Source organism: Lolium perenne, chromosome 7 (genome assembly GCF_019359855.2).
Source record: "Lolium perenne isolate Kyuss_39 chromosome 7, Kyuss_2.0, whole genome shotgun sequence".
In the NCBI taxonomy this organism is placed as follows: Eukaryota; Viridiplantae; Streptophyta; class Magnoliopsida; order Poales; family Poaceae; genus Lolium; species Lolium perenne.
Genome location: NC_067250.2, coordinates 64,490,222 through 64,513,336, shown reverse-complemented (window position 1 = coordinate 64,513,336; position 23,115 = coordinate 64,490,222). Strand labels below are relative to the sequence as shown.

General features: G+C 41.2%; 1 protein-coding gene and 1 long non-coding RNA gene across 2 annotated transcripts; one reads left to right on the top strand and one right to left on the bottom strand.

Annotated features, from left to right (window-relative positions):
• The first annotated feature begins 7,166 nt into the window (after positions 1–7,166).
• Positions 7,167–10,615, top strand: LOC127315984 (putrescine hydroxycinnamoyltransferase 1-like). Its single transcript, XM_051346410.1, has 2 exons — positions 7,167–7,583; positions 9,746–10,615. Exons 1-2 carry the CDS (start codon positions 7,167–7,169, stop codon positions 10,613–10,615), a joined length of 1,287 nt encoding a protein of 428 aa, XP_051202370.1.
• Positions 10,616–11,206: 591 nt separating this feature from the next.
• On the bottom strand, positions 11,207–14,524 carry LOC139833351 (uncharacterized). Its single transcript, XR_011748950.1, has 2 exons — positions 13,475–14,524; positions 11,207–11,633 (listed from the first exon to the last, which is right to left on the bottom strand). It is a non-coding gene; the product is annotated as an uncharacterized lncRNA (long non-coding RNA).
• Between the last annotated feature and the right edge of the window lie 8,591 nt (positions 14,525–23,115).

Genomic DNA, 23,115 nt, shown 5'->3' with positions numbered 1-23,115 from the left:
GGGTCCATAGCAGTAGCTAGATGGTTGTCTTCTCCTCATTGTGCTATCATGTTAGATCTTGTGAGCTGCCTATCATGATCAAGATCATCTATTTGTAATGCTACATGTTGTGTTTGTTGGGATCCGATGAATATTGAATACTATGTCAAGTTGATTATCAATCTATCATATATATGTTGTTTATGTTCTTGCATGCTCTCCGTTGCTAGTAGAGGCTCTGGCCAAGTTGATACTTGTGACTCCAAGAGGGAGTATTTATGCTCGATAGTGGGTTCATGCCTCCATTGAATCTGGGACGATGTGGAAAGTTCTAAGGTTGTGGATGTGTTGTTGCCACTAGGGATAAAACATCAATGCTTTGTCTAAGGATATTTGTGTTGATTACATTACGCACCATACTTAATGCAATTGTCTGTTGTTTGCAACTTAATACTGGAAGGGGTGCGGATGCTAACCCGAAGGTGGACTTTTTAGGCATAGATGCATGCTGGATAGCGGTCTATGTACTTTGTCGTAATGCCCTGATTAAATCTCATAGTAATCATCATGATATGTATACATCTCTATTTGTCAATTGCCCAACTGTAATTTGTTCACCCAACATGCTATTTATCTTATGGGAGAGACACCACTAGTGAACTGTGAACCCCGGTCCATTCTTTTACATCTGAATACAATCTACTGCAATCATTGTTCTCTACTGTTCTTTGCAAACAAACATCATTCTCCACACCATACGTTTACTCCTTTGTTTACAACAAGCCGGTGAGATTGACAACCTCACTGTTAAGTTGGGGCAAAGTACTGTGATTGTGTTGTGCAGGTTCCACGTTGGCGCCGGAATCCCTGGTGTTGCGCCGCACTACACTCCGTCACCAACAACCTTCAAGTGGCCTTCATCTCCTACTGGTTCGACAACCTTGGTTTCATACTGAGGGAAACTTGCTGCTATACGCATCACACCTTCCACTTGGGGTTCCCAACGGACGTGTGCTTCACGCGTATCAGTCCTGAGGCCCGTTGGTTGATGGCCCTTGGAGGCCCGTTAGTTGGTGGGCCTTACGTCCCGTTAGTCGAGGTGAAAAGGGGGCGAATGGATGATTAGGGGTGAGCGGTGAGATATTTATAGGCCGAGGATGAGATTCGTGCTCCGCATCCTGTGGTCGGAACGCAAGAGTCACGCCGTTGGATGGCTGACACGTGTCCAAAATCCTAACGGTAAAAATGGCAAAGGATAAGTTACCGCACAAATCGCTCGAAAATGGCGCCAAGATTGGCCGAACCGTTTGAACCTTCTAAGGTTCCGGGTAGGAGTTTGAAGAAAACAAGCCTTTATCCCTGCAGGGGAGTAACCCGGAGACGCGTTGTAAAAATGATGTCGATGGATGAAGTCCCGCGGGATGAAGGACTTTTCTGGCATGAGAGCTGGAAAGGAAAAGATCATGAAGTTGGAGTTCTTCAAGTTTCCACATGTTACCGCGAGGATTGTTGGAAGCAACGATGATTTGGCAAGGCGGAAACAAGGGGTGAATCTCGGAGAACTCTGGGGGCTACTGTTGTGGGTATACTTCATGGGTGTACCATCGACAGTGCTTAGATCCGGCAAGCCCGGGTGGCCCATAGACGGTGTTGGTGGCATGGGGCCCATCGGGCGGCCCAGTTGCTGTAGATCAAGATGGACGAAGTCCAGCCCAGGAACAAGGGAGCCGGATCCACCGACCAAATCTGGAAGTCGGATGCGGCCTGGCCCATTATGGGTAACCGGATCCGGTACGATATGTAAAGGAAGGCGGATCCTTGAATTACACGGCAAGATAACATACCGTAGTTAGGTAACTTGTATTCCGGCTAGGACTCTCCGTGTAAACCCTAGATACGTGCGCCTTTATAAGCCGGATCCTGGAAGCCCTAGAGGCACAACCACAACTCATTGTAACAACGCGAAAGTGCCCATATAATTCCAAACAAGCATCAGTAGGCCCTGTCGTCGTGCAGGTGTTCCGAAGATGGGTAAATCGCGTACCATCGTTCCGAAGACTCTCCGCCCTATGGCCACTACTTCTTCTCCCCCTCGTGAGGATACCTCCTCCGAGGTACCGTCGATTAGGCAACGACAGGAGGGGATCAGGAGGATCTCCAGATCATCTGCTTCATCCACAACCACTTTGCTTCACGCCTGCAACGAGCATGCGACGACGATGGCATCTCCAGGAATTCGTAATGACGATCTCTACTCTCTCTCTCAATTAATGTTCTTTAGGTGTTCTAGCTGCTACTATTCACGATCTAGTGCCACTCATGAGGTTTTAGACCTAACATAATTTACCCTTGACTGAGCGGATGGAAGAAAAGGTGTTCAGGTTTCAAAAGATATCCGGTCATGTTGCGTGACTAGTATATCTATGATCCGCAACTTTTTAGATCTAACAGTTCAGACAATTAATTAGAATGATGTGGTTTACCGTGGTGCCTATATTAAACACCCAAGTGTTGATTGTAGTATATACTCCTTCCGTCCAGAAATAAGTGGATGTGCGGGATTTTCAAGATAGATTAGTAAAATTAGAGAAAAATGCATTGAAAGATGCAAACCAACATCTCTCTGGGCAGAGATTTGGTGCACATGGGCACCAGTGATCTCGTTTTTTAAATAAATTAAAAATTATATTTTTGAGTTTCAAAAAAATCTGAAATAAAATCTGCATATAGCCAATAATGTATCCGACAAACGTGTAAAATATCAATTTCAAATACTTTATAGTTTAAGCTACATAAAAAACAAAAGTGCAGATCTGAGTAGTCATTTTCAAATCTCCATAAACAAGTCAGATTTTGTTATTTTTAGCTAGCACAAAGTAAAAAAATAATTTTGGATTGAGATTTTCCATGATTGTGAGATGTATCACTGACAATCTACGAATTACTTTTCAATTTTTTTGACAACTAATAGACATTTTTTTATTTTTTAAATGACGAGAGCATTGGAGCTCGGGAGCCAAAAGCACATTTCGCATCTCTCTCCTCTATAATTTTTTCACCTCAAATAAACTAAGTGCACGTAGAAAATTAAGATAACGTGTGCTGGATATTATTTGGTTTGATTTCCGTGCGATGAAAGAGAAATTTTGCTACTTTAAAGTACATTAGAAAGATAGACGGACACTTTTTATGAACAAAATTTAAGGCTAAATGTTCACTTATTTGAAGATAGAGGGAGTAATAATAGATAATAGATAGTTCGACCGGTGTGTCCATATACTTTTTACTATTTCGGGTATTCAGCTAGTATACCGAATGGTCAGCTTTGAATATAAAATTGGTAGACCAATTGCAATTTAATTACACTTTATATATAGGTATGTGACAAATCAAATGCTGATCATACTAGCTTTGACACAATTGCTTAATAAGCATTTCCAACGAGGTGGTAAACAAAATTAAAGTGTAATTAAAATCGCATTTATAGGACCGAGATTTGGTGCACATGGACACTAGTGATCCTGTTTTTTTAAAAAAATAAAAATCATATTTTTGTGTTTCAAAAAATTCTGAAAATAAATCCGTATATAGTCAATTTTGTATTTCACAACCGTGTAAAATATCAACTTTAAATACATTATATTCCGACCTACACAAAAATGACAAAAGTGTAGATCAGAGCAGTCATTTTCAAGTCTCCCAAATAATCAGATTTTTTCATTTTTTCTAGCATGAAATAAAATGAATTCCAGGTTAAGATTTTGCATGATTGTGACATGTATCATTGAAAATTCCCAATATTATTTTCAGATTTTTTAGTAACTTGAAAAATATTTTTAAATTTTTTTAAATGGCAACACTGGAATCCGGGAGCCAAAAACACTTTCCGCACATTCATACATTAATCCTCTTTACAACGACGCGTAGTGGACATCTGCTGCTGCTGTGTACCCAGCCAACCTTTCACGTGCTTGAGGTACAGAGTAGGCCGGAATCGTGTTCCATGACCTATGCTAGCTGGACACCAAGGCCAAACTCCACCATTCGTGACATCTAACTTACATTCATGTCAACAACGGTCAACGCTGCATGGGTGTGTTACAGTGTTAGACCGTGCCATGCCTTCCGCTGCACGAGGTTATTTTTTTAACACACGCGCTGCAAGACTAGGGATGCAAGCGGGATCTGCGGTCCCGCTTCTAGTTCATTTAACTTTTTTGATATCTAGTTCATTTAATTATTACTTTTAGTTTACAATATAAATTTCTCAAATTCTGAACTAGAAATGCTAAAATAAACTAGAAGCTTACAAGTGGGACTTTTACGGAATCCCACTTGCAAGCTATGACCCACACAGCCACACGTGTTGCCTTCATGCTTGCCAACAAGGGTCTATATTGATTTTTTTTCTCCTCCGAGCACCTCCGTTGAATTACGTCCCTAGATAAGAGGCAACAGGTACCTGCTTACTATAAGTTATGCTGCATTTTTTCCATCCTCGTAAGTTCCATTAGTCCATCATCATAAGTAGGTTCTACGTGGTGGTTTTGGGACACCTCCGCCTCAAGACCGAAAAACCCTCCTCGTGGCCCAATGACACGAGCTAGGGCCAAAGCTATACACCAAGAGGTGAATTCGCTCCTTTTCCACGTATACATTGGATACCTTATTGGATGGAATGCTACCTCATGCAAATGCTCTATGTGTCATCAGGTACAAGTCTCACCAAGGATCTGAAGAGGAAGAAGCTCCATGGGTCAAGGAAGAAGAATAGAAGAAGGAAGAGCCACTTCAGCTGATGGCGTCAGCTCAAGGCCGGCACTGCCGCCCTCCCCAGGTCGGCACTGCCGGTGGAAGCACCACGACACTGCCGGCCGACGCACCCCGGCACTGCCGGTCAGCACCGGCACTGCCGCCCGAAGACGCAGCAGCAACAAGTGACCGGCACTGCCGGCCGACACACCCCGGCACTGCCGGCCCCACCCCAGTTGACTTCATCTGAACCGTCGATTTTGATCCTATGGATGTATTTATTTCGCAAATGACCAAGTTACCCCTGTTTTGGATCTATCCTATATATAGGGCTCCTCCAGCCACGAATTAGGGTTAGACTTGTTTTTGAGATAATATGAGCTTAGCTCCTCCCCCATGGGAAAACCTTCTAGAGATGAATCTATGAAGTGTATCAAGGATCTTCTGAGTGATTGGTCTCTTCCATTCTAGGGATTCTAGTGTTTGTGGATCTTTTTCTTCTGCAATTCTATCTATTTGCACTCTTTGTCTCTTTGGAACTCTACCAATTGCTTGCCAATCTTTTGTGGATATTTTCCTTGCAATTCCATTGGGTTGGTGTATCGGGCCAACGAAAAACAACCGGTTGTGTGTGTGTTGCGTTTGTATCTCCGATTCCCCTTCGCTCCCCACTCGTGTTCTTCACACCGCCCCAAATCCGTGAAGATCGGGCCTCCCTAGGGCTCAGCCCTTATCAGTTCTAGTAGGCATTACCATCGGTGCTTCATCATAAGAGGTTTAATATATATACCACCCCCGACCATATTTTTAGACTTGTCCATCAGCTTTTATCATGTCCTACTTAATGGAGGGGATATCTCACCACCTTCCAAAATATACAAGTTGTTCTTCAAAAGGTCGCCACTACCATCGCACAACAAAGTCATGGAGTAGCAATGTATTACCACTAAAGGTAGATGTTGCAAAGTCAGTTCCTCAGCCAGGTCCTCCTATCATGTGCTGTCATCACAGAGTAACACACACTTTCGGTCTTGTTATCAACAAGGTGGTCAATAGCCTGGATGAGTGAGCAGGGATTGTATAAACTCTTCACAGGAACATGCTTAGGCGAGAAGATGATCTTCACCTAATCATAATTCGCCACAGGCATGGTCAGTAGGTCATGCTCCCCCGGGTATTTCAAAGAACAAAAATACATGTCTTAGACTCTTAGTCAGGCACACCATGAACTAATGAAACAAGAAAACAATAGTACTAACCCCGACTAGTTCCTTCAGATTTCTATGCAGCCATTGTCACTCACGGACTTGATCTCATCTCTGATCATCTCATAAAGCCCGTGCAGGACGAATAACAACAGAGAAGACTTCCACACCATTGCAATGGTGAACTGTGGAATGGCTCGAATCGGGATAGCATTCTCAGGCTCCAAATTAACAGCAATGGGAGCAAAGACATATCCACCAAGTTGTTCTACAATAATCGATTATACACTAAACATGATTCCCTACAAAGAATGACAACTAAGTAGTACTAGTTTTAAGGAAGTATGTCACTAGGTATTGATCTGACAACACTAAGCATGACTCCTTACAATCAATCTGCACGAACGAACAAACCTATCACAGATCTACTAACATCTACCTAAAGTTTTCACAGATCTAACAACATATACCACAAGTTGTCACAGATCTACTATAATCTACCATAAGTTGTCACAGATCTACGGACATCTACCAAGTAGTTTAGAGCTTTCTTATGCCCGCATCAACCTGACGCAACACAAAGGTCGGGGACGATGGAGGCCTCCAGGACCTCCATCTCCGTGGTAGAGAGAGAGAAGGCGGCAGACCCACCATCACCATGCTCGAAGGTGAAGCCTATAGGACAAGTGTCACCACGCTCGAAGGTGAAGAAGGCATGTCAAGAGTGGCGCATCTAAATATGGTGAGGACTCTCTGCCTCATTTTCGCGGCCACCCATGAGCTACCGCCATCTTCAGACCTGCACGGGCTCCTACCCCGCGTCTCTGATTTGATTTTGCATGCACCGAGGCCAGTTAACAAGAAACGGTCGATTCAACCGAGGTCCTTTGGCCTGGCCCTGAGGTGCTTTACAGCCCGTCCCAGCTTGGCTAAAGGAGGCATGGCAGGTAACCAATCGGGCACATTTTTCTTTCCTCGGCCTAGCCAGACCGCATGCAGTACCAATCGCGTCGTCAAAAAAAAAACCTGGCCTGTAGCATACAATCTCCAACCCATACTTCTTCCGCATCAGCTAGCTACTACTCAGAGTAGCATGCACCGACGTGGAAGAAACGATCAACCGCCGGGCTGCCGGAAATAAAGTCGGTCCTTACCACGGGAAAAACCTATATATGTGTATGTCCTCCCAGTCCGAGTTCCCTACACAATCACAGCAGCACATAGATCAAGATGAAGGTGGAGGTGCTGAACTCAACACTAGTGGCGCCCAGCGAGGAGACGCCGCGGACTGGGCTCTGGCTATCCAACCTCGACCTCGCAGGCCACCGTTCGCACACGCCGCTTGTTTACTACTACCCGGCCCCGACTCCGGGCAGCAAAGACGGCGCGGACTTCTTCTCCCCGGACCGGCTCAGGGCGGCGCTGGCCAGGGCGCTGGTGCCCTTCTACCCGCTGGCCGGCCGGCTAGACGTCGACGAGGGCGGGAGGCTGCAGATCAACTGCAATGGCGAGGGCGCGCTCTTCGTCGTTGCGAGGGCAGACTTCACCGGCGAAGACCTCTTCCAAAACTACGAGCCCTCGCCGGAAGTGAGGCGTATGTTTGTTCCGTCCGCGTCGTCAAGCGAGGACCCGCTCGCTGTTTTTCAGGTGACACATTGAACTCTGTTGCGAGAAATGTCTTTCAGTATCCATGCATCATCATACATTTTCTCTCATTTGTTTTGAGATTCGGGCATACACATCGACATGGTACCTCGCACTCTCTCCCCCACCAGACACCCCGGCCCACGCTCTCTTTTTTCCATCCATTAGTCCATTTATTTTATTTCTGATCCAAAATTTAACAGGACCATGTGCATGATTTTATTTCGGTGAGATGATTAAAACAAGCTGCCCAAAATTAACAAAAAAAAAAATGGAATCCAGAAACCCAAATGAAACATCATGATTTACAATGAAACCCAATGAAGCAACATTAAAGTGCTTGCTATCTGATAAGTTCATCAAACGAGTCCAACAGGTTACAAGCTTTATAGTGCGGTGAAACACCGAATTCACAAAGTTTGAAACACATTGAAAGAAACTGTTCCTAGAATAATTTTTCCAAATATTTTATGGCTTGAACTCTATGGAATTGCCGATAATTTTCTAACTATGCATAACGAAGTTTGAAACGCAATGAAACAAACCGTGTCAACAAAAAAATCACTAGGTGTCAGAATTTTTTTCTATGTTTCGCGAAGTTTTGAAGTTAATTTTCAATATTGTCAAATATATTCAATATTATATTTGTTTTGAAGCTTTGTTTACTAAGAACCCATATGCGTACTCAACAGCTCAAAAATGAATTTCTAATTCAAAAACTAAATAAGCTTAAAATTTTGAGATCTAGTGTGGTAGGAGAGACAAGTGGGCTGAAAATATTATTATATAAAGTGGGGAGGGAGAGAGAAGGTAGGAATGTGCATGTGATATAGCATGCACCTAACTAGTTCTGGGACAGAGATTCAGTGCCTTGCTAGTCACAAGGCACAGCTTGCCTTGTCCCCTCACATCCACCCTTCCCTTCATATCCAATGGCCACCAACAGATCAAGCCTAAAATCTCAGGCTGTTGACCAGAACGCGCGACCAGACCAACGAAATATCCACGCGGGAAGGGAAATGCTTGCGCGGGCTTCCCAGGCGGAGCTCTGCCGCCGGCGCCGTCGAGGAAAACGGGTGGGAGGGAGCTTGGGCGGCTGCAGCCGGAGAACACGCCGCCGGCGGGGCCCTCCGCCACCACTACGACAGGCCCACCCCGCCACAGGAAACAGTGGGCAGGGAGCTCAGGCGGCTGCAGCCGTAGAAGACGCCGCCGGCAGAGACCTCCGCCCGATGCGCAGCTCCGATGATTCCTCTTACAGCAGGTTGCCGATGCAAAATTTGAATGTGAAGTGCTACAAAGTCTGTTTGTTGTTCCATTCATTGTTAGTTCACTTTTTAATTCATTGTATAATGTATGCATCACGCTTCTGCTAATACATGGTTTCAACTCTTCCATTTTTTCGGTACAAAATTTGTGGCTATCTTCTGTTTGTAGTTAAGTGAATCTGATGGTCTTGCTTCCTGCGTTCATGCTCGCTCGTGAAGATTGGAGCAGGCCATTGGAGGGGCCATAGGAACGGACGGCAGCGGCCAACGAATATGAGGCGGACGGGGAAGCCGAAGGTGGGCGGCCGTCGAAATAGGCAGCCGGAGGTGGGCGCCCGTCGAGGCCGCCGGAGCTCACCATGGAGGAGCAGCCTGGCCGGCTCCTCTCGCACGCGTGCTGAATGGCAAGGCCGCCGGAGCTCTCGTCCTTTACAGCGGAGCGGTGATGGAAGCTGCAGCGCCGGCGTCGGTGCGGCGGCGACGGGACTCCCGTTGCCTCGTGCGGGTGAATAAGAAGCTGGGTCCGTTCCTGGTCTGGTCATGCATTCTGGTCAACGGCCTGAGATTTTAGCCTTGATCTGTTGGTGGCCGTTGGATCTGAAGGGAAGGGTGGATGTGAGGGGACAAGGCAAGCTGTGCCTTGTGACTAGCAAGGCACTGGATCTCTGTCCCTAGTTCTGGCCTTTGCTTCCTTCTTGTTTTGAAGTTGTTTACTAGGAACCCAAATACTCACACAGTTCAAAAATGAATTTCTAAGAAGAAAACTAAATAAGCTTAAAATTTTAGATATAGTGTGTTAGGAGAGAGAAGTGGGCTGAAAATATGCATGTGATATAGCGTGTATGAGCTATATATATGGCCTTATTAATGTGCGGATTGTTTGTGTATGAGCTGCAGGTGACATTCCTCAAGTGCGGCGGAGTTGTGTTGGGCACAGGAATTCACCACATGTCCATGGACGGCATGGGTTCGTTCCACTTCATCCAGACGTGGACCGGGCTTGCGCGTGGTCTAAACATCTCTGAGGCGTGCCCTTTGCCACCAATGCATGATCGCACTCTCCTCCGTGGGCGCTCGCCACCGCACGCGGACTTCGACCATCTGTTCTACTCCCCAGCATACCTCACCGGCCTTCCACGCCCATACGTCACCCGAGTCTACTCGGTATCTCCGAAGCTACTTGAAAATCTCAAATCCCGGTGCGCACAAGGCGTGTCCACCTACGGTGCTATTACCGCCCACCTCTGGCGCTGCATGTGTGTGGCTCGTGGGCTTGAGCCGTGCTCCGACACCCGGCTCCGTGTGACGGCCAACGTTCATCACCGCTTGCGCCCGCCCCTCCCGCGCCACTTCTCCGGTAACGCCATCCTGCGAGACCTCGTCACCATCAAGGTGGCTGACATCCTATCCCAACCATTGGGGTTTGTGGCTGATGCGATCAGGAAGAGGGTGGAGGATATCAACGACGCTTATGTGCGGTCGGTTATTGACTTCGTAGAGCTGGAGTTGGAGAAGGGCAGCCTCCAAGCGGCGCCGGGGCATCTCATGCCGGAGTCGGACTTGTGGGTGGTGAGCTGGCGCGGGATGCACATGTATGATGCTGACTTCGGTTGGGGGGCGCCTCGGTTCGTCGTGCCAGCAGAGATGTTTGGCATCGGAACAGCATACGTGATGCAGCACTCTGACAAAGACGATAGCATCGCTGTGATGTTCTCGCTGGAACCCCGGTATGTGGAGTGCTTCGAGGATGTTTTCTACAAGGGCTGACGGTCGCATGTTATGTCGGTGCTTCAGTATGTCTCGATTGACCTCCCACTATATCGACCATCTACCATTCGTGTTTTCTTTTGGGATTGGCTTTTGTTTATTGTTTCGAAGTACTCGTTAAGGTTTTATCAATAAGGGTTTATGCTTCCATGTATTGTTTCTTTTTGTATAATGAATCTTTATATCTAATAATATCAGTGTGCGCACAATTGTGTGTAATGTATCCTTCCCATGACTCAAAGGTGGCAGATACATTGGTTGCACATGTGGCATTACTGGTGCTACGGTTCCTGCTATATCTTGTTTGTCACTTGTGCCAAACCAAACACCCAATGGTATAGAACAGCAAATCGGACACATGTCTTGTATGAGGCAAACTGCGGGTTGCTCTAGTATTTAGGTTCATTATGGTGGAACTGGCGGGCTACTTTAGCAGGCGGTTGACCATCCGAAGTTAGGGGAGTGGTCACTTTCAAACCAGGGAAAAAAAATCCATTTTCCCATGTTTTGGAATGTAGAGCCACTTTTTTTTTGAATTAAGGGTCTCCCCCGATTTCCATTAAAGAAACCAAGTCTACATAGTTTTGCGCCTCCACACAGCAACCACCAGATTCATTTTTGTTCAGCCTCATACAACAACATCATCAAGAGGGGATACTAAAAAGATGATCAGCAAAAGAGGAATGAAACCTATCTAGGAACAGTTTCCTAGGGATCACTCTCTTACACAAAGGTCGGGTCTTTTTTGATGTTGAGCCCATGTGATGAAGTAGTAAGAGCGCTCGCAAACATTCGTAGGCAGCCCCTGGAAGTTTTTTCAAAGCAGCTTTTCCGCCATTTTTCATCCTTCTAGTCTTCTTTTTTCCAATTGTTTCCCATTACTTCTTCGTCTAAGCTTATCAACATCCTAGTCTTGGAATCCACGGCACCCAGCGCCTCCTGTCCCTAAATACTTCAGATGCGACTTGCTCCAACAACTTTCGCCCCGCCGCAACTCCAGTGTTGCGTCCTCCTTCACCTGCAGATTACTCCAGAAATCAATCCAATAGCATGCTCGAAAAAGAACAACAGACGGATCACTAGGCCAAACTTGTTGAAAGTAGGCCAAATTCCTAGCTTTCCAACTACTCCACATAACAGCTGCAACACCAGCTAGCATCATTTGTTTTTTGTGCCCGGAAAATTGTTTAAGCATGTAGCGCCACTTATTTATGAAAAATCTTGCACGCATAGGGGATGAAATTGATGATGTTAGCGAGAATATTTTTGATTTTGAATATTTAAGACGTTTTATCTTTCGAGTGACAACTCCTATTTTAAGATCCGTTCTAACCAATAAATTGGTCTCGGGGAAATCTTTAAAACTAGCACCCATGTTGATATATTTGCACATTTTTTTCGGGCTAAAAGTTTTAACCATCTATATGTCAGTTATGAACGATAAATGTGAAAAGCTGGCTGCCCAAAATGTAAATGTATTTGTAATATTTTGGCGACTTAAATCTAGTATATATATAGACGCGGATTTTCTAACCAGGGTGATAGCTACGCACGCGGTTACCACCATTGGATTTAACGTGCCGATAGACAGACACTTCACGGTTCCTTCCACGAGCCCCTGATAAAAGTAATAGTTCGTACTTCTTTGAAACTGGCTGTAGGTCCCTCCACATCCATTGATTCGCAAGGAAACAAATACACGAACGGTAGTGGACAGATTTCTGAGGTTAACATATTATATTAACCCCTCTCCAGTTGTTAATTTTACAACACTACTCTCTCCCCAGAATTGAGAACATTACGGCCATGTGTGTCATGCACTGGGATTATAAATAAAAAAAAATCAATTTCATACACCACGATATTTATAGTTGTTGCTCATAGTCTCCAACAAGTTTGACTTAACCGATACCAAAAATAATTGTTGCACTGTAACAAAAATTGATGCTGAAAATATTTTCTGTGTTTTACCAGGAACCTAGAAGATAAACTAAAACAAAATCAACATCAATCAAAATTCCCACTATTTATTTCAGTTACTATGAAATCTGGATTGGGAACACAGAAAAATCAAGACCCGCACGACAACTTTCGATCTAGATTGGGAAAACAGGAAAATCAACATTGAATCTGGATTGGGAACACAGACGACCTCGCCCTAATCCAGGACAAGAAAGATTCACATAGAGAAATCTGGAAATCTAGATCAGGAAAAAAAATCTGCACCAGCACACCGTGATCATAGAACAACAGCAAGAGCAATGGCACCGTTCCTAGAGCCTGAGAAAAACAAACCAACTGGAATATCCATCATGGAGAGGTAATTAAATCATCTCAGATCAGAAGTCCATCAAAAAAATCTGGCCGACTCTCAAACTTAGGAAAACCATAAAGAATTCGGATCTCAAGCATGTTTTAATTCAAAATTTCTTGGACAAAATTAGGAAAACAATCAAGAAGGATCCAGATTAGGATCATTCAGATGTTGGTCTCGAACATTCGAGACATGGCCCGTCTATGGCGTCCTCCAGCATGCCGGCCGCCTCAACGGACGCAGACGGCGACCACCAGCACCAACAACCACACGCCCGCCCGCCCCATGTGATGGCCATGGCGGCCAAAGAATCTGGCCTTGTTGATTTTTTCCGACCAAAGGATTAAAGGAAGAAAATTTTGTTACTAGTGGTGATCTCGCACGCTAACAAAGCTGAATCCAAGCCTCCTTTTACAAGAATCTAGTCAAGCTGAATCCAAATCCATCAGAAAAAAAGCCAATACGCACTTTCATCTCAACATCTCATCTAAACAAGGAAAAAAGGCACCGTGCCGTTATATAGGCAAAAGAAAAAGAAAAAACACCTGGAGGCGGGATTGCGCCGACGTGGAATGGTCGGGAGCAAAATCAATTTGCCTCCTTCGCGAGCTGCTGCAGCCGGCCGACGCCCGGTGTAAGGTGAGCTTCTCCTCGTTTGGCTCCGATGGAGCTGAGCACGCGATGAAGGAAGGTGCGGCGCGGCCAAAAATCCATCAAGCTTGCTCCAAAATTTACACAATCATCAAAAATAAATTAACCAATCCATCTTTTTTTTTTGCAAAATCCATCTGACGGAAGGAGCAAGCAAATTCCATAAAAAAAGAAGGAGCAACCAAATCTATCACGGACAACTAGTGCAAATCAGAAAAAAGTTATGACCAGACCAGCACAAAATGTCATGACGAACGATTATTTCAGATCAGCACAAAAATCCATTGCAAGAAAAAAAAACAAAGCAATCTCAGCTGGGGAAAAATCAAATCAATGGGTAGTGTACGCTCACTTAGGCCTTGATCTGATATCCACCAAAAAGAATCCAGCTGGGGAGGTAGGGAGAGAATCGCTAGATCTAAAATAATGCTGTCAAGAGAGAGAAAGAGTGGGCGGTATCTTCACTCAATCCTGCGGCACCACACTGCCACCCAAGAGCACCCAATCGATGCCCCGCTCAGCGAACTGCTGCCGCCCGCACGGGACTTCCGCGGCTCTGCACCGGCCGCGCACGGAGTTCGTCGTCCAGTACCATCCCTTTGGCACCGCTAGTCGCCCTGGCCATGGCGCCCTCAACACTGAGCGCCGCACAGCCGCTGACCCGCTGTGGAAGAGCTCGTAGTCGCCGGTGTCGCTCACGGCCGGAGGTTAGGTGCGGGATCACCGGAGAAGTAGGGGGTGCGGGAGAAAAATTAATCAGGTTGGGATTTGAGGAGAATATAAAAAGGTATGTGGTGAGGGGAGGAGGCAGTTGTGGTCCGCTCGGTGGAAAGGAGAAAGGTCCGTTATGGCAAGTTTGACGCCGTTTAGTTGATCTACGGTAGAAATCTCTCTATAGGACGATCCAATGGGTAGACGTGGGTGCGTAGCTATCACCCATGATAGCTGGCTATTTCCCATATATATTGATAACGTGTTATCAATAAATTGGGCGGCTAAGACCCCCCTTTTTAATAAAAATAAAAAATAAAAATAGAATGATAAATGCTACTGTAGCAATAGTGAAATATAAATGCTACTGTAGCAACAGTGAAATTTCCACTATAGCAACAGCAAAAAAAAAAAAAAAACATGTATCCTGGTGTACATGCCAAGAAGGGCAAGCATGTAGACTTCAAGCATACAAGGCGTGCCCGAGAAGATTGCCACGAATGCATGCTCTCCTGTAGCACCAATAATATGGTCGGTACTGTACCGCACAGTATCACCAATTATATGGTCGATCGTATCACACAAGATCACCAATTATATGGCCAATACTGTATCACACAGTATGACCAATAATATGGCGAATACTGTGACACCAACCGTTTCCACGTGGTGCCATGAAGAGAAGCGCCGAGAAGGGCCACGAAGCGGTGCTGGAGGCATCTCTCCCTCCTATAAAAGGAGGCCAAGCCTCAGAAGAAGGATCACCAGCCAGAGGAGCAAGCATCAAGCATCCAGAGCACATCCAGAGCACACTCTCCGCTCAGTAGTAGTAGTAGTAGTTCTTCCCTAAAATAAGAAGCCTCCATAGAAGAAGGCGCTTGTAAGATATATCTGGAGAAGTTGTAAGGTATTTCCTCCGTCCGTGTGTAAACCCTTCGGGGGTTCCCGAAAGGGAAACCCGTATGTAAATTATATTGTGGAAATGAAGTAGTTCTGCGTGTTTCCCTTGATCTTTTTATCATGTTTATATGGGAGGGGTTTTTATGCTAGGGATCCTATAGGAGAAATCTCTGCGTGTAGTTCTCTGTTAAGCCCTGCATGTGGCGTCAGAACGAGAACCGTAGCCGTAGAGAAGTGTTCCCTTCGGGTGGAACTGCCTGGGAAGACGATAAAAATCAACCCATATAAACTTGGCTAAAAACATCTAGGGAAAGAAACTTAGCTGCTTCTGAAGCAATACAATGATAAATACGGGAGTACTGAGTAGGACTATTACACCATCACAAGCACACCGACGAAAGTACCGTTGGCCTCGCCAGCCTCCAAGATCCTGCAAAAATCCATAAAATAATCTTAACATTTAATAAATTTTAATCAGTTTATTTTAATTTCGAATTTATTAGTAAATAAATCGTAATCTGTGTATATTGGTATCAGAGCTAGTGTTCAATCATTGAAAGGTTAAAGTATCTAAATTTAGAAGTTAGCACAGGAAAGGTAGTGAAATCCAAAGATAATATTGACATAAGGTGTAGAATAAATCCGTCGGAAGATCATACCTGCATACTTCCCATAGCCGCTTAAATATTGTCGTTGATCCGATATATAACTTTTTCATATCTTGGGGAAAAAGGCAAGAAAATTTAGACCAAAAATTAGAAAGTTTATTGAAAGAATATCAAAAACTCATTGAAAGATTTTCAGGTTTAAACAATAAAGTTGATATAGCTTTGCATAAGCTAGAAGAAGCAAAAACAAGACAGAACACGGTCTGTAGGAATAACGATTATATTAAAGAAGAAGTGTTATCCCTTGGGAAAAGTATAGGGGTTTGTCCGAATAAAAACAAAGACCTATTCACAAAAATGAAACAAGACAAGATATTCTTAAAATTAAAGAATTAGTGCAAGAAGTAAAGAAATTGATCCTTTCATAATTTGCATGACCGAATATAACCAAGCCTTAAACGAAGTAGCAAAATATTTAACACCTCCTATTGGTTTTTCTGATCACGAATCACCAAAAGAAGACTCCAAAATAATCATAAAACAAAATAACACAATCATCCAGTTATTACTTCAGACTTTAGAAAAGCTAAATAGTGTGCAGAAAAACAAAGAAATTGTGCTAGCCTCATCTGGGTTAGTAACATCGTCGAGAAATATCAATTCAGAAAAATGGATATATCTAAAAACTTCGCTAGAAGAGACAGAAACCTCCAGTTTATAAGACAAGACTCAAAACCGTTGTCAATAAAGCATAGATTATCATGCAAGACAAATTTGATGATGTTAATAATTTAGAAGAAGTTATAGACCTTGAAAGAGATCTAGAAAGGTATCGTAAAGATACGCTAAGAAAAATAAAACCACAACAAGTATATCATATGGGTATGTTTGAAAGTAGAAGCAATCTATATAGAATATCCAGAAGTAGAGTTAAGTGTAATAACTCATCCAAAGAGACTTGAGAATTGGAAGCAAGAATATTGAAGGGGAACTCAACTATTGTGGGTATAAATATATTCATCAAGGTATGTATATTATAGGGGTCAAAGGAATGACAAGAAAGAACATAGGAGCAAAGGTCTTAATAACGCGATTAGACAAAAGATGGGATTCAAGAGATAAAGCAGCTTTAGGCTTCATGGAAGGAGATATGAATGAAAATATGTTAATAACATATATAGCTCCAGATCTAATAATGCCTATAAGGGAATTTATTGAAAAATGAGTATTGGGTTTCAGACTAAAGGATATGAAGACTTTAGAGGAACCAACTTGTTAGTAAGCATTGAATTTATAGGAAGACTCACAAATAAAAGTAGCTCTAGATACGTAGTAAATGTAAATGATGTAATCGAAAATATGCAATCAAAAGGTATAAAATTCATGAGTCCCTTACAATCGGCTCGAGGAAAGAGCTGGAGAAGAATGGAATATAGGTGAACTAGTAGAAAGAAAGGAATTAAAACAACCACAAGCTTACATAAGCTATCAAAACTGCGAAGGAAGTAGTAGCATTAGGTTTACAAATTATAAATCAAGCATCTATAGAAGACACAGAATCCCTCATGTCGTAACCAGAATCTAGTGACAATAAAAGCAAAGATACAATAGAATGCATGGAAAGGACCGATTTAAATAATGAAATAAATCATTATGACCAAAAATTAAAACATATAGAATGGGAGTATAGCAATTCTATGATAAGAGATTGGCCTAAGATAAGAGACAAAGAGTTGTTTTTCATAAGAGAAATTGCAAGGCTAAAGAAATTTCACAAAGAGAGAGACACAGCCACAAAAAGCTCACCAAAGGTAAATAATAACATAGCATCAAAAGTTGAAGATATAAACAAAAATATTGATCAAAGTCATAAAAATAAAGCCATAAGTGAAGAAGATCAATGGGAAATAAATAATAAATTTTTAACAGAGAGTTATGAAGAAGAAGAAGAGTTAATGAGAGAAATGATGATAGATGAAGATTATTTAGATGCCTCTGAGGAATATAATGACTTCATAAATTCCCTAGATGATGTTGGACTACATAATTTAGAAAACGCATTAGAAGCAATGGAAGTAGACAATAGCAAAAGAAAAAGATCTGAATATAGCTATGGAGACAGTTCAACTTCAAGAAGGCAAGATGGTCCACAAGAAAGACCTAGTAGGCCTGCGGGACAATGGCCTCCTGAGAAAGATGATTTTCAACCATCTTACATTCCCGGACAATATAAATATATGGGTAGCAAGAGAAGAGATTTCAAAAGCCAAGTACAATTTCAAAACACCAAATATGATGGTCCAATATTAAATTTAGCAGCCCATGATCCAATAGATTGGCCAAATATACTCAGATCCTGAAAGGATTAATAGTTCAAAAATACATACAAAACCAGCATAATATAGGATCTAAGGTAGAAGATATACTGACATATCTCGAAACATTTTTAGGAGAATCTGCAAAAGTTTTATGGGAACAATGGGTAGAAACATTTCCAGCTAGTTATGCAGAATTAAAAAGGGCTGGAAGTAACCCAAACAATTTTGCAAATATTATATCAACCATAATTATAGCAGAAGATCCGTAATTAGGAGAAACCGCTTTGCAAAATGAAAGGTTAAGAGAAATAGAAAAATTAACGTTAACGAGTTGGAAAGGTATCAAAGAGTTCTCTCAACATTACTTATATAATGCTACCACTGCTAAACAAGGGTATAATGTAGGAGTAGTTGAAAGATATTTTAATAAATTACCTGATCCTTTAGGATCAATAATATTTGAGGAATATAAGAAAGAAACAGTAGGATTAGATTTAAATATATCCCAAGCCATAACATTCGTTTTCAAAAAGCTAAGAAAAATATGTACAAATATTCAAGCTCAAAGATCCATGAAAAGATCAGATTATAATTTCTGCAACAACATTGTCCAAATACCTTTAACATATGGACAAGAACGGTACAAAAATAAAAAATATTATAAACCTCAGCGAAGGGATAATAGAAATTTTAGAACCAAGAGAAGATATTTCTTAAGAAGGTCAGATAATAGAGCCCCTTTCTTACATAAAAGGAATGTAAGAAGATATGATCCCTTAAAATCATACGATAAGACATGCAGTGTTTCATATGTAACTCGCTTTGACCATCTAAGTAGAACTTGCCCTAATAAAGACCAGAAAAGATACTCTAGTAAATATGAAGAGCAAGAGAAAGTTCTAATCATAGATAGTGTCAATGAAAATATCTTTGGTTTGCGATGATGAAATAAAAGATGATGAGTCAATATATTCAATCATAGAAACAGATGAAGTAGAAAAACAAAAGTTAGAAGAAGAATCAAGTGAAGATGAGTTAGATTTAATAGATGAATTGGCAGGATTAAAAATTGAAATGATGAACCAAGTAGACTGTAAACATGACTGGATCAGAGGTAAAGGAGATTATAATATAAAATGTGCTTTTCAGATATATTACCCAAGTCAAGAAAATAGGTCTACTTGTAACATATGTTTAAAACAGGCTTGTGCCTCTTGTTTAAAAGCTAAGAATCAAGAATCAAGACAAGAGTTAGAATATGAACCAGAAGATGAAATACTATCTAGCAGAGTTAGAAATTTAGAAAATAGGATTAATAAGCTAGAAGTAGAATTAGAGGAGTTAAAAGGTAAGTCAGAAAATAAAGGTAAAGATAAAGCTCGTGAAGAGAATGCTTCCAAAAACACCTAACTAAAAGATCAAATGACAACGGTAAAAGAGCAAAAGGAGACAGGCTAATCCAACTCAAAGATGCATTAACTAGTTTTGGAAATAAATATATAGTAAGATTACCATTTAAGGAAGTGTCAGGAATAAGAATCCCGATTAAAATAGTGTTGAAGCCAAATATTTCCTATAAAATATTAGCTTTATTAGACACAGGTTGTACTAAGAACATCATCCATGACAAGTTTTTTGCTAGATGCCCAGAATTAGTGACAACCATAGATGATAGTAAAGCCAAGTCTCTACAGACATGTCAGAATAAAGAAATTACATAACCAATTAGCATTTAATATTGAATCATACATAAATGGCACAAAATATATAATAGACGAAATCACAATCAGGGATTTGTCAGTAATAAACAATGACATGATCCTAGGTTTACAATTCCTACAGCAGTCCTTACAAACCACTATAATACATGAAGATGGAGTTACCTTTATTCCTCACAAAGATAATGTTCCATACATATCTGAGGCTCGAAAGCAAAGAAAATCTTTACAAAATGGAGAAATAACTAAGGAAGACGAGGAATACTTTTCTAGCGATGACACTCCTAGAACTTGCAAGGAAGATAAAATTAGTAACACCATAGAAGAATATTTCATAGAAAATGCATGCACAGAATGCATAGGTTTACAATCATTCTCACCAAATTGGTATAGAGATATAAAATCTAAACAAGATATAAATAAAATTGTGCAAAGACTAGAAGACATACAAATAATTGGGGAAATACCAATGAAGCATTGGGATAAGAATTCCATAGTATGCAAAATAAATATTATAAACCCTGACTACATAATCAAGACAGGACCAATAGAAGCTACTCCCAAAGATATAGAAGAGTTTAAAATGCATATCGAAGAATTAATAAAATTAAAAGCAATTAGAGAAAGTAGAAGTCCTCATCGATCACCGCATTTATAGTTAGAAACCATGTCAAGAAGTCGAGGAAAGTCTAGAATGGTTATTAATTACAAAAGACTTAATGATAACACAGTAGATGATGCATTCAATATACCCAATAAGCAGGAATGGATAAATAGAATACAAGGAAGCAAATATTTCTCTAAGTTTGATCTAAAAGCCGGTTTCTGGCAAGTGAAAATGGCAGAAGAATCTATTCCATGGACAGCTTTTACCTGTCCTCAAGGACATTATGAATGGTTAGTCATGCCGTTAGGCTTAAAGAATGCACCCGCATTATTTCAAAGAAAAATGCAAAACATATTTAATGAAAATCAAGCTTTTATATTAGTTTATGTAGATGATCTACTTGTTTTCTCAAAATCCTATAAAGAGCATATTGCTCATCTTGAAACTTTCTTCAGGAAAGTAGAACAGAATGGGTTAATACTATCCAAAAAGAAAATGGAAATTTGCAAAGAAAAAATCAATTTTCTTGGACATGAAATAGGTGAAGGAAAGATATACCTACAAGAGCATATAGCCGTAAAAAATATTACAATTTCCTGATACTATGGATGACAAAAAGATTCTACAACAATTTCTAGGAATTGTGAACTATGCAAGAAATTATATAGATAACTTAGCAAAACTTGCTGGTCCACTATATGCAAAACTAAGGAAAAATGGCCAGAAATATTTTAATTCTGAAGATATAAAGCTTGTAAAAGCTATAAAAGAAAAGGTTAAATATTTGAAGCCTTTAGAATTGCCACTAGATGATAATTATTTAATCATTGAAACAGATGCATCTCAAGAAGGATGGGGTGCTATATTGAAGCAAAAACCTAATAAATTTTCTGCAAAGACAAGAGAAAATATGCAGATATGCCTCAGAAGCTATAAACTAAAGACAAGAATAACATCGATAGAGAAATCCTTGCAATAGTCCATGCAATCAATGCATTTAGACTATATTTAGGATTTAAAGAATTCACAGCATTTAACTGATCGTGAAGCAATATGCAGATACTATAATCAAATCAATAGCAAGAAAAGTTCAACTAGAAGATGGGTTCTATTTGAAGATATAATAACTGGAATGGATATAAGGTTGTTTTTGAACATATTAAAGGAAAAGATAATGGTTTACTCCGACATATTCTCTCGTTCATCAATTTTGCGTAAATGAAGAGAGGAATGAATTTCAATGGAATGGAAACATTCTCATTTGGAGCTGAAAATAAACTACGAATATTCCCTCCAAATTCATACAAATTCAAGTCAAGGATCACATTGTCCTCGATGATATGCAAGAATGCATATTGGACAATTTGTGGTATCAATATAATAACAAAAGAGATGAGAAGGGATATTTTCTATCAATCCTAAATAGCCTTTCTGAATATTTTAATATGATTAATGGGAAAATACACTCATCAGAAAATATTGAAATACCAGAGGTAAAACCATTATACATCCTATATGATGGAAAGACACCTGGAATTTATACCACATTCGAAAAAATAATTGAAGCAAAAGAAGCAGCAAAATATACAGGAGGAGCATCCTGGAAGAAATATACCAATATTGATGAAGCATTATCTCTCGCAAGAACAATGATAGGAATAAATTACTATATAGAGCCTGAAGTAAAAAAAATATATTAATAAGCAAAAACTGGCTCAAAGTAAAATAGCCTCAAAACAGATACCTATCAAAAAGACAATAGAAGAAGGCCAAACTTCTTCAAAGAAGCCAGAAGGCCAAACTTCTTCTACAAAGCCAAAAGAAGAAGAATTGCAAAAATATGGTTCATATAAGCAATGCCTTATACAGGGTGGTGATCCATTGGATGGAGAATATATAGACCAAAAAATAGATGCGAAAATGGAAGATGCAAGGAATTCAATCATATCAGAAATAAAAGAACAAGTTCTAAGAGAAGTACGAGTCGAATTTACTGAAAAATTTTATGAATTAAAGATGCAGTATGAAGAAAAATTTAAAAGCTTTGAGGAAGATTATTTCCTAAAATTTGATAGCAAGACCGATGATACAATGGAAGATTCACAACCACCAGAATAAGTCTGAGATATTGATATGTATATCAATACTTCGGGCATGGAGGACATGACCCCCCCAAATAATATAAGGTATATTGATAACGTGTTATCAATAAATTGGGCGGGGAAGACCCCCCTTTTTAATAAAAATAAAAAATAAAAATAAAATGATAAATGCTACTGTAGCAACAGTGAAATTTCCACTGTAGCAACAGCAAAAAAAAAAAAAAAAAAATGTATCCTGGTGTACATGCCAAGAAGGGCAAGCATGTAGACTTCAAGCATACAAGGCGTGCTCGAGAAGATTGCCACGAATGCATGCTCTCCTGTAGCACCAATAATATGGTCGGTACTGTACCGCACAGTATCACCAATTATATGGTCGGTACTGTATCACACAGTATCACCAATTATATGGCCAATACTGTATCACACAGTATGACCAATAATATGGCGAATACTGTGACACCAACCGTTTCCACGTGGTGCCATGAAGAGAAGCGCCGAGAAGGGCCACGAAGCGGTGCTGGAGGCATCTCTCCCTCCTATAAAAGGAGGCCAAGCCTCAGAAGAAGGA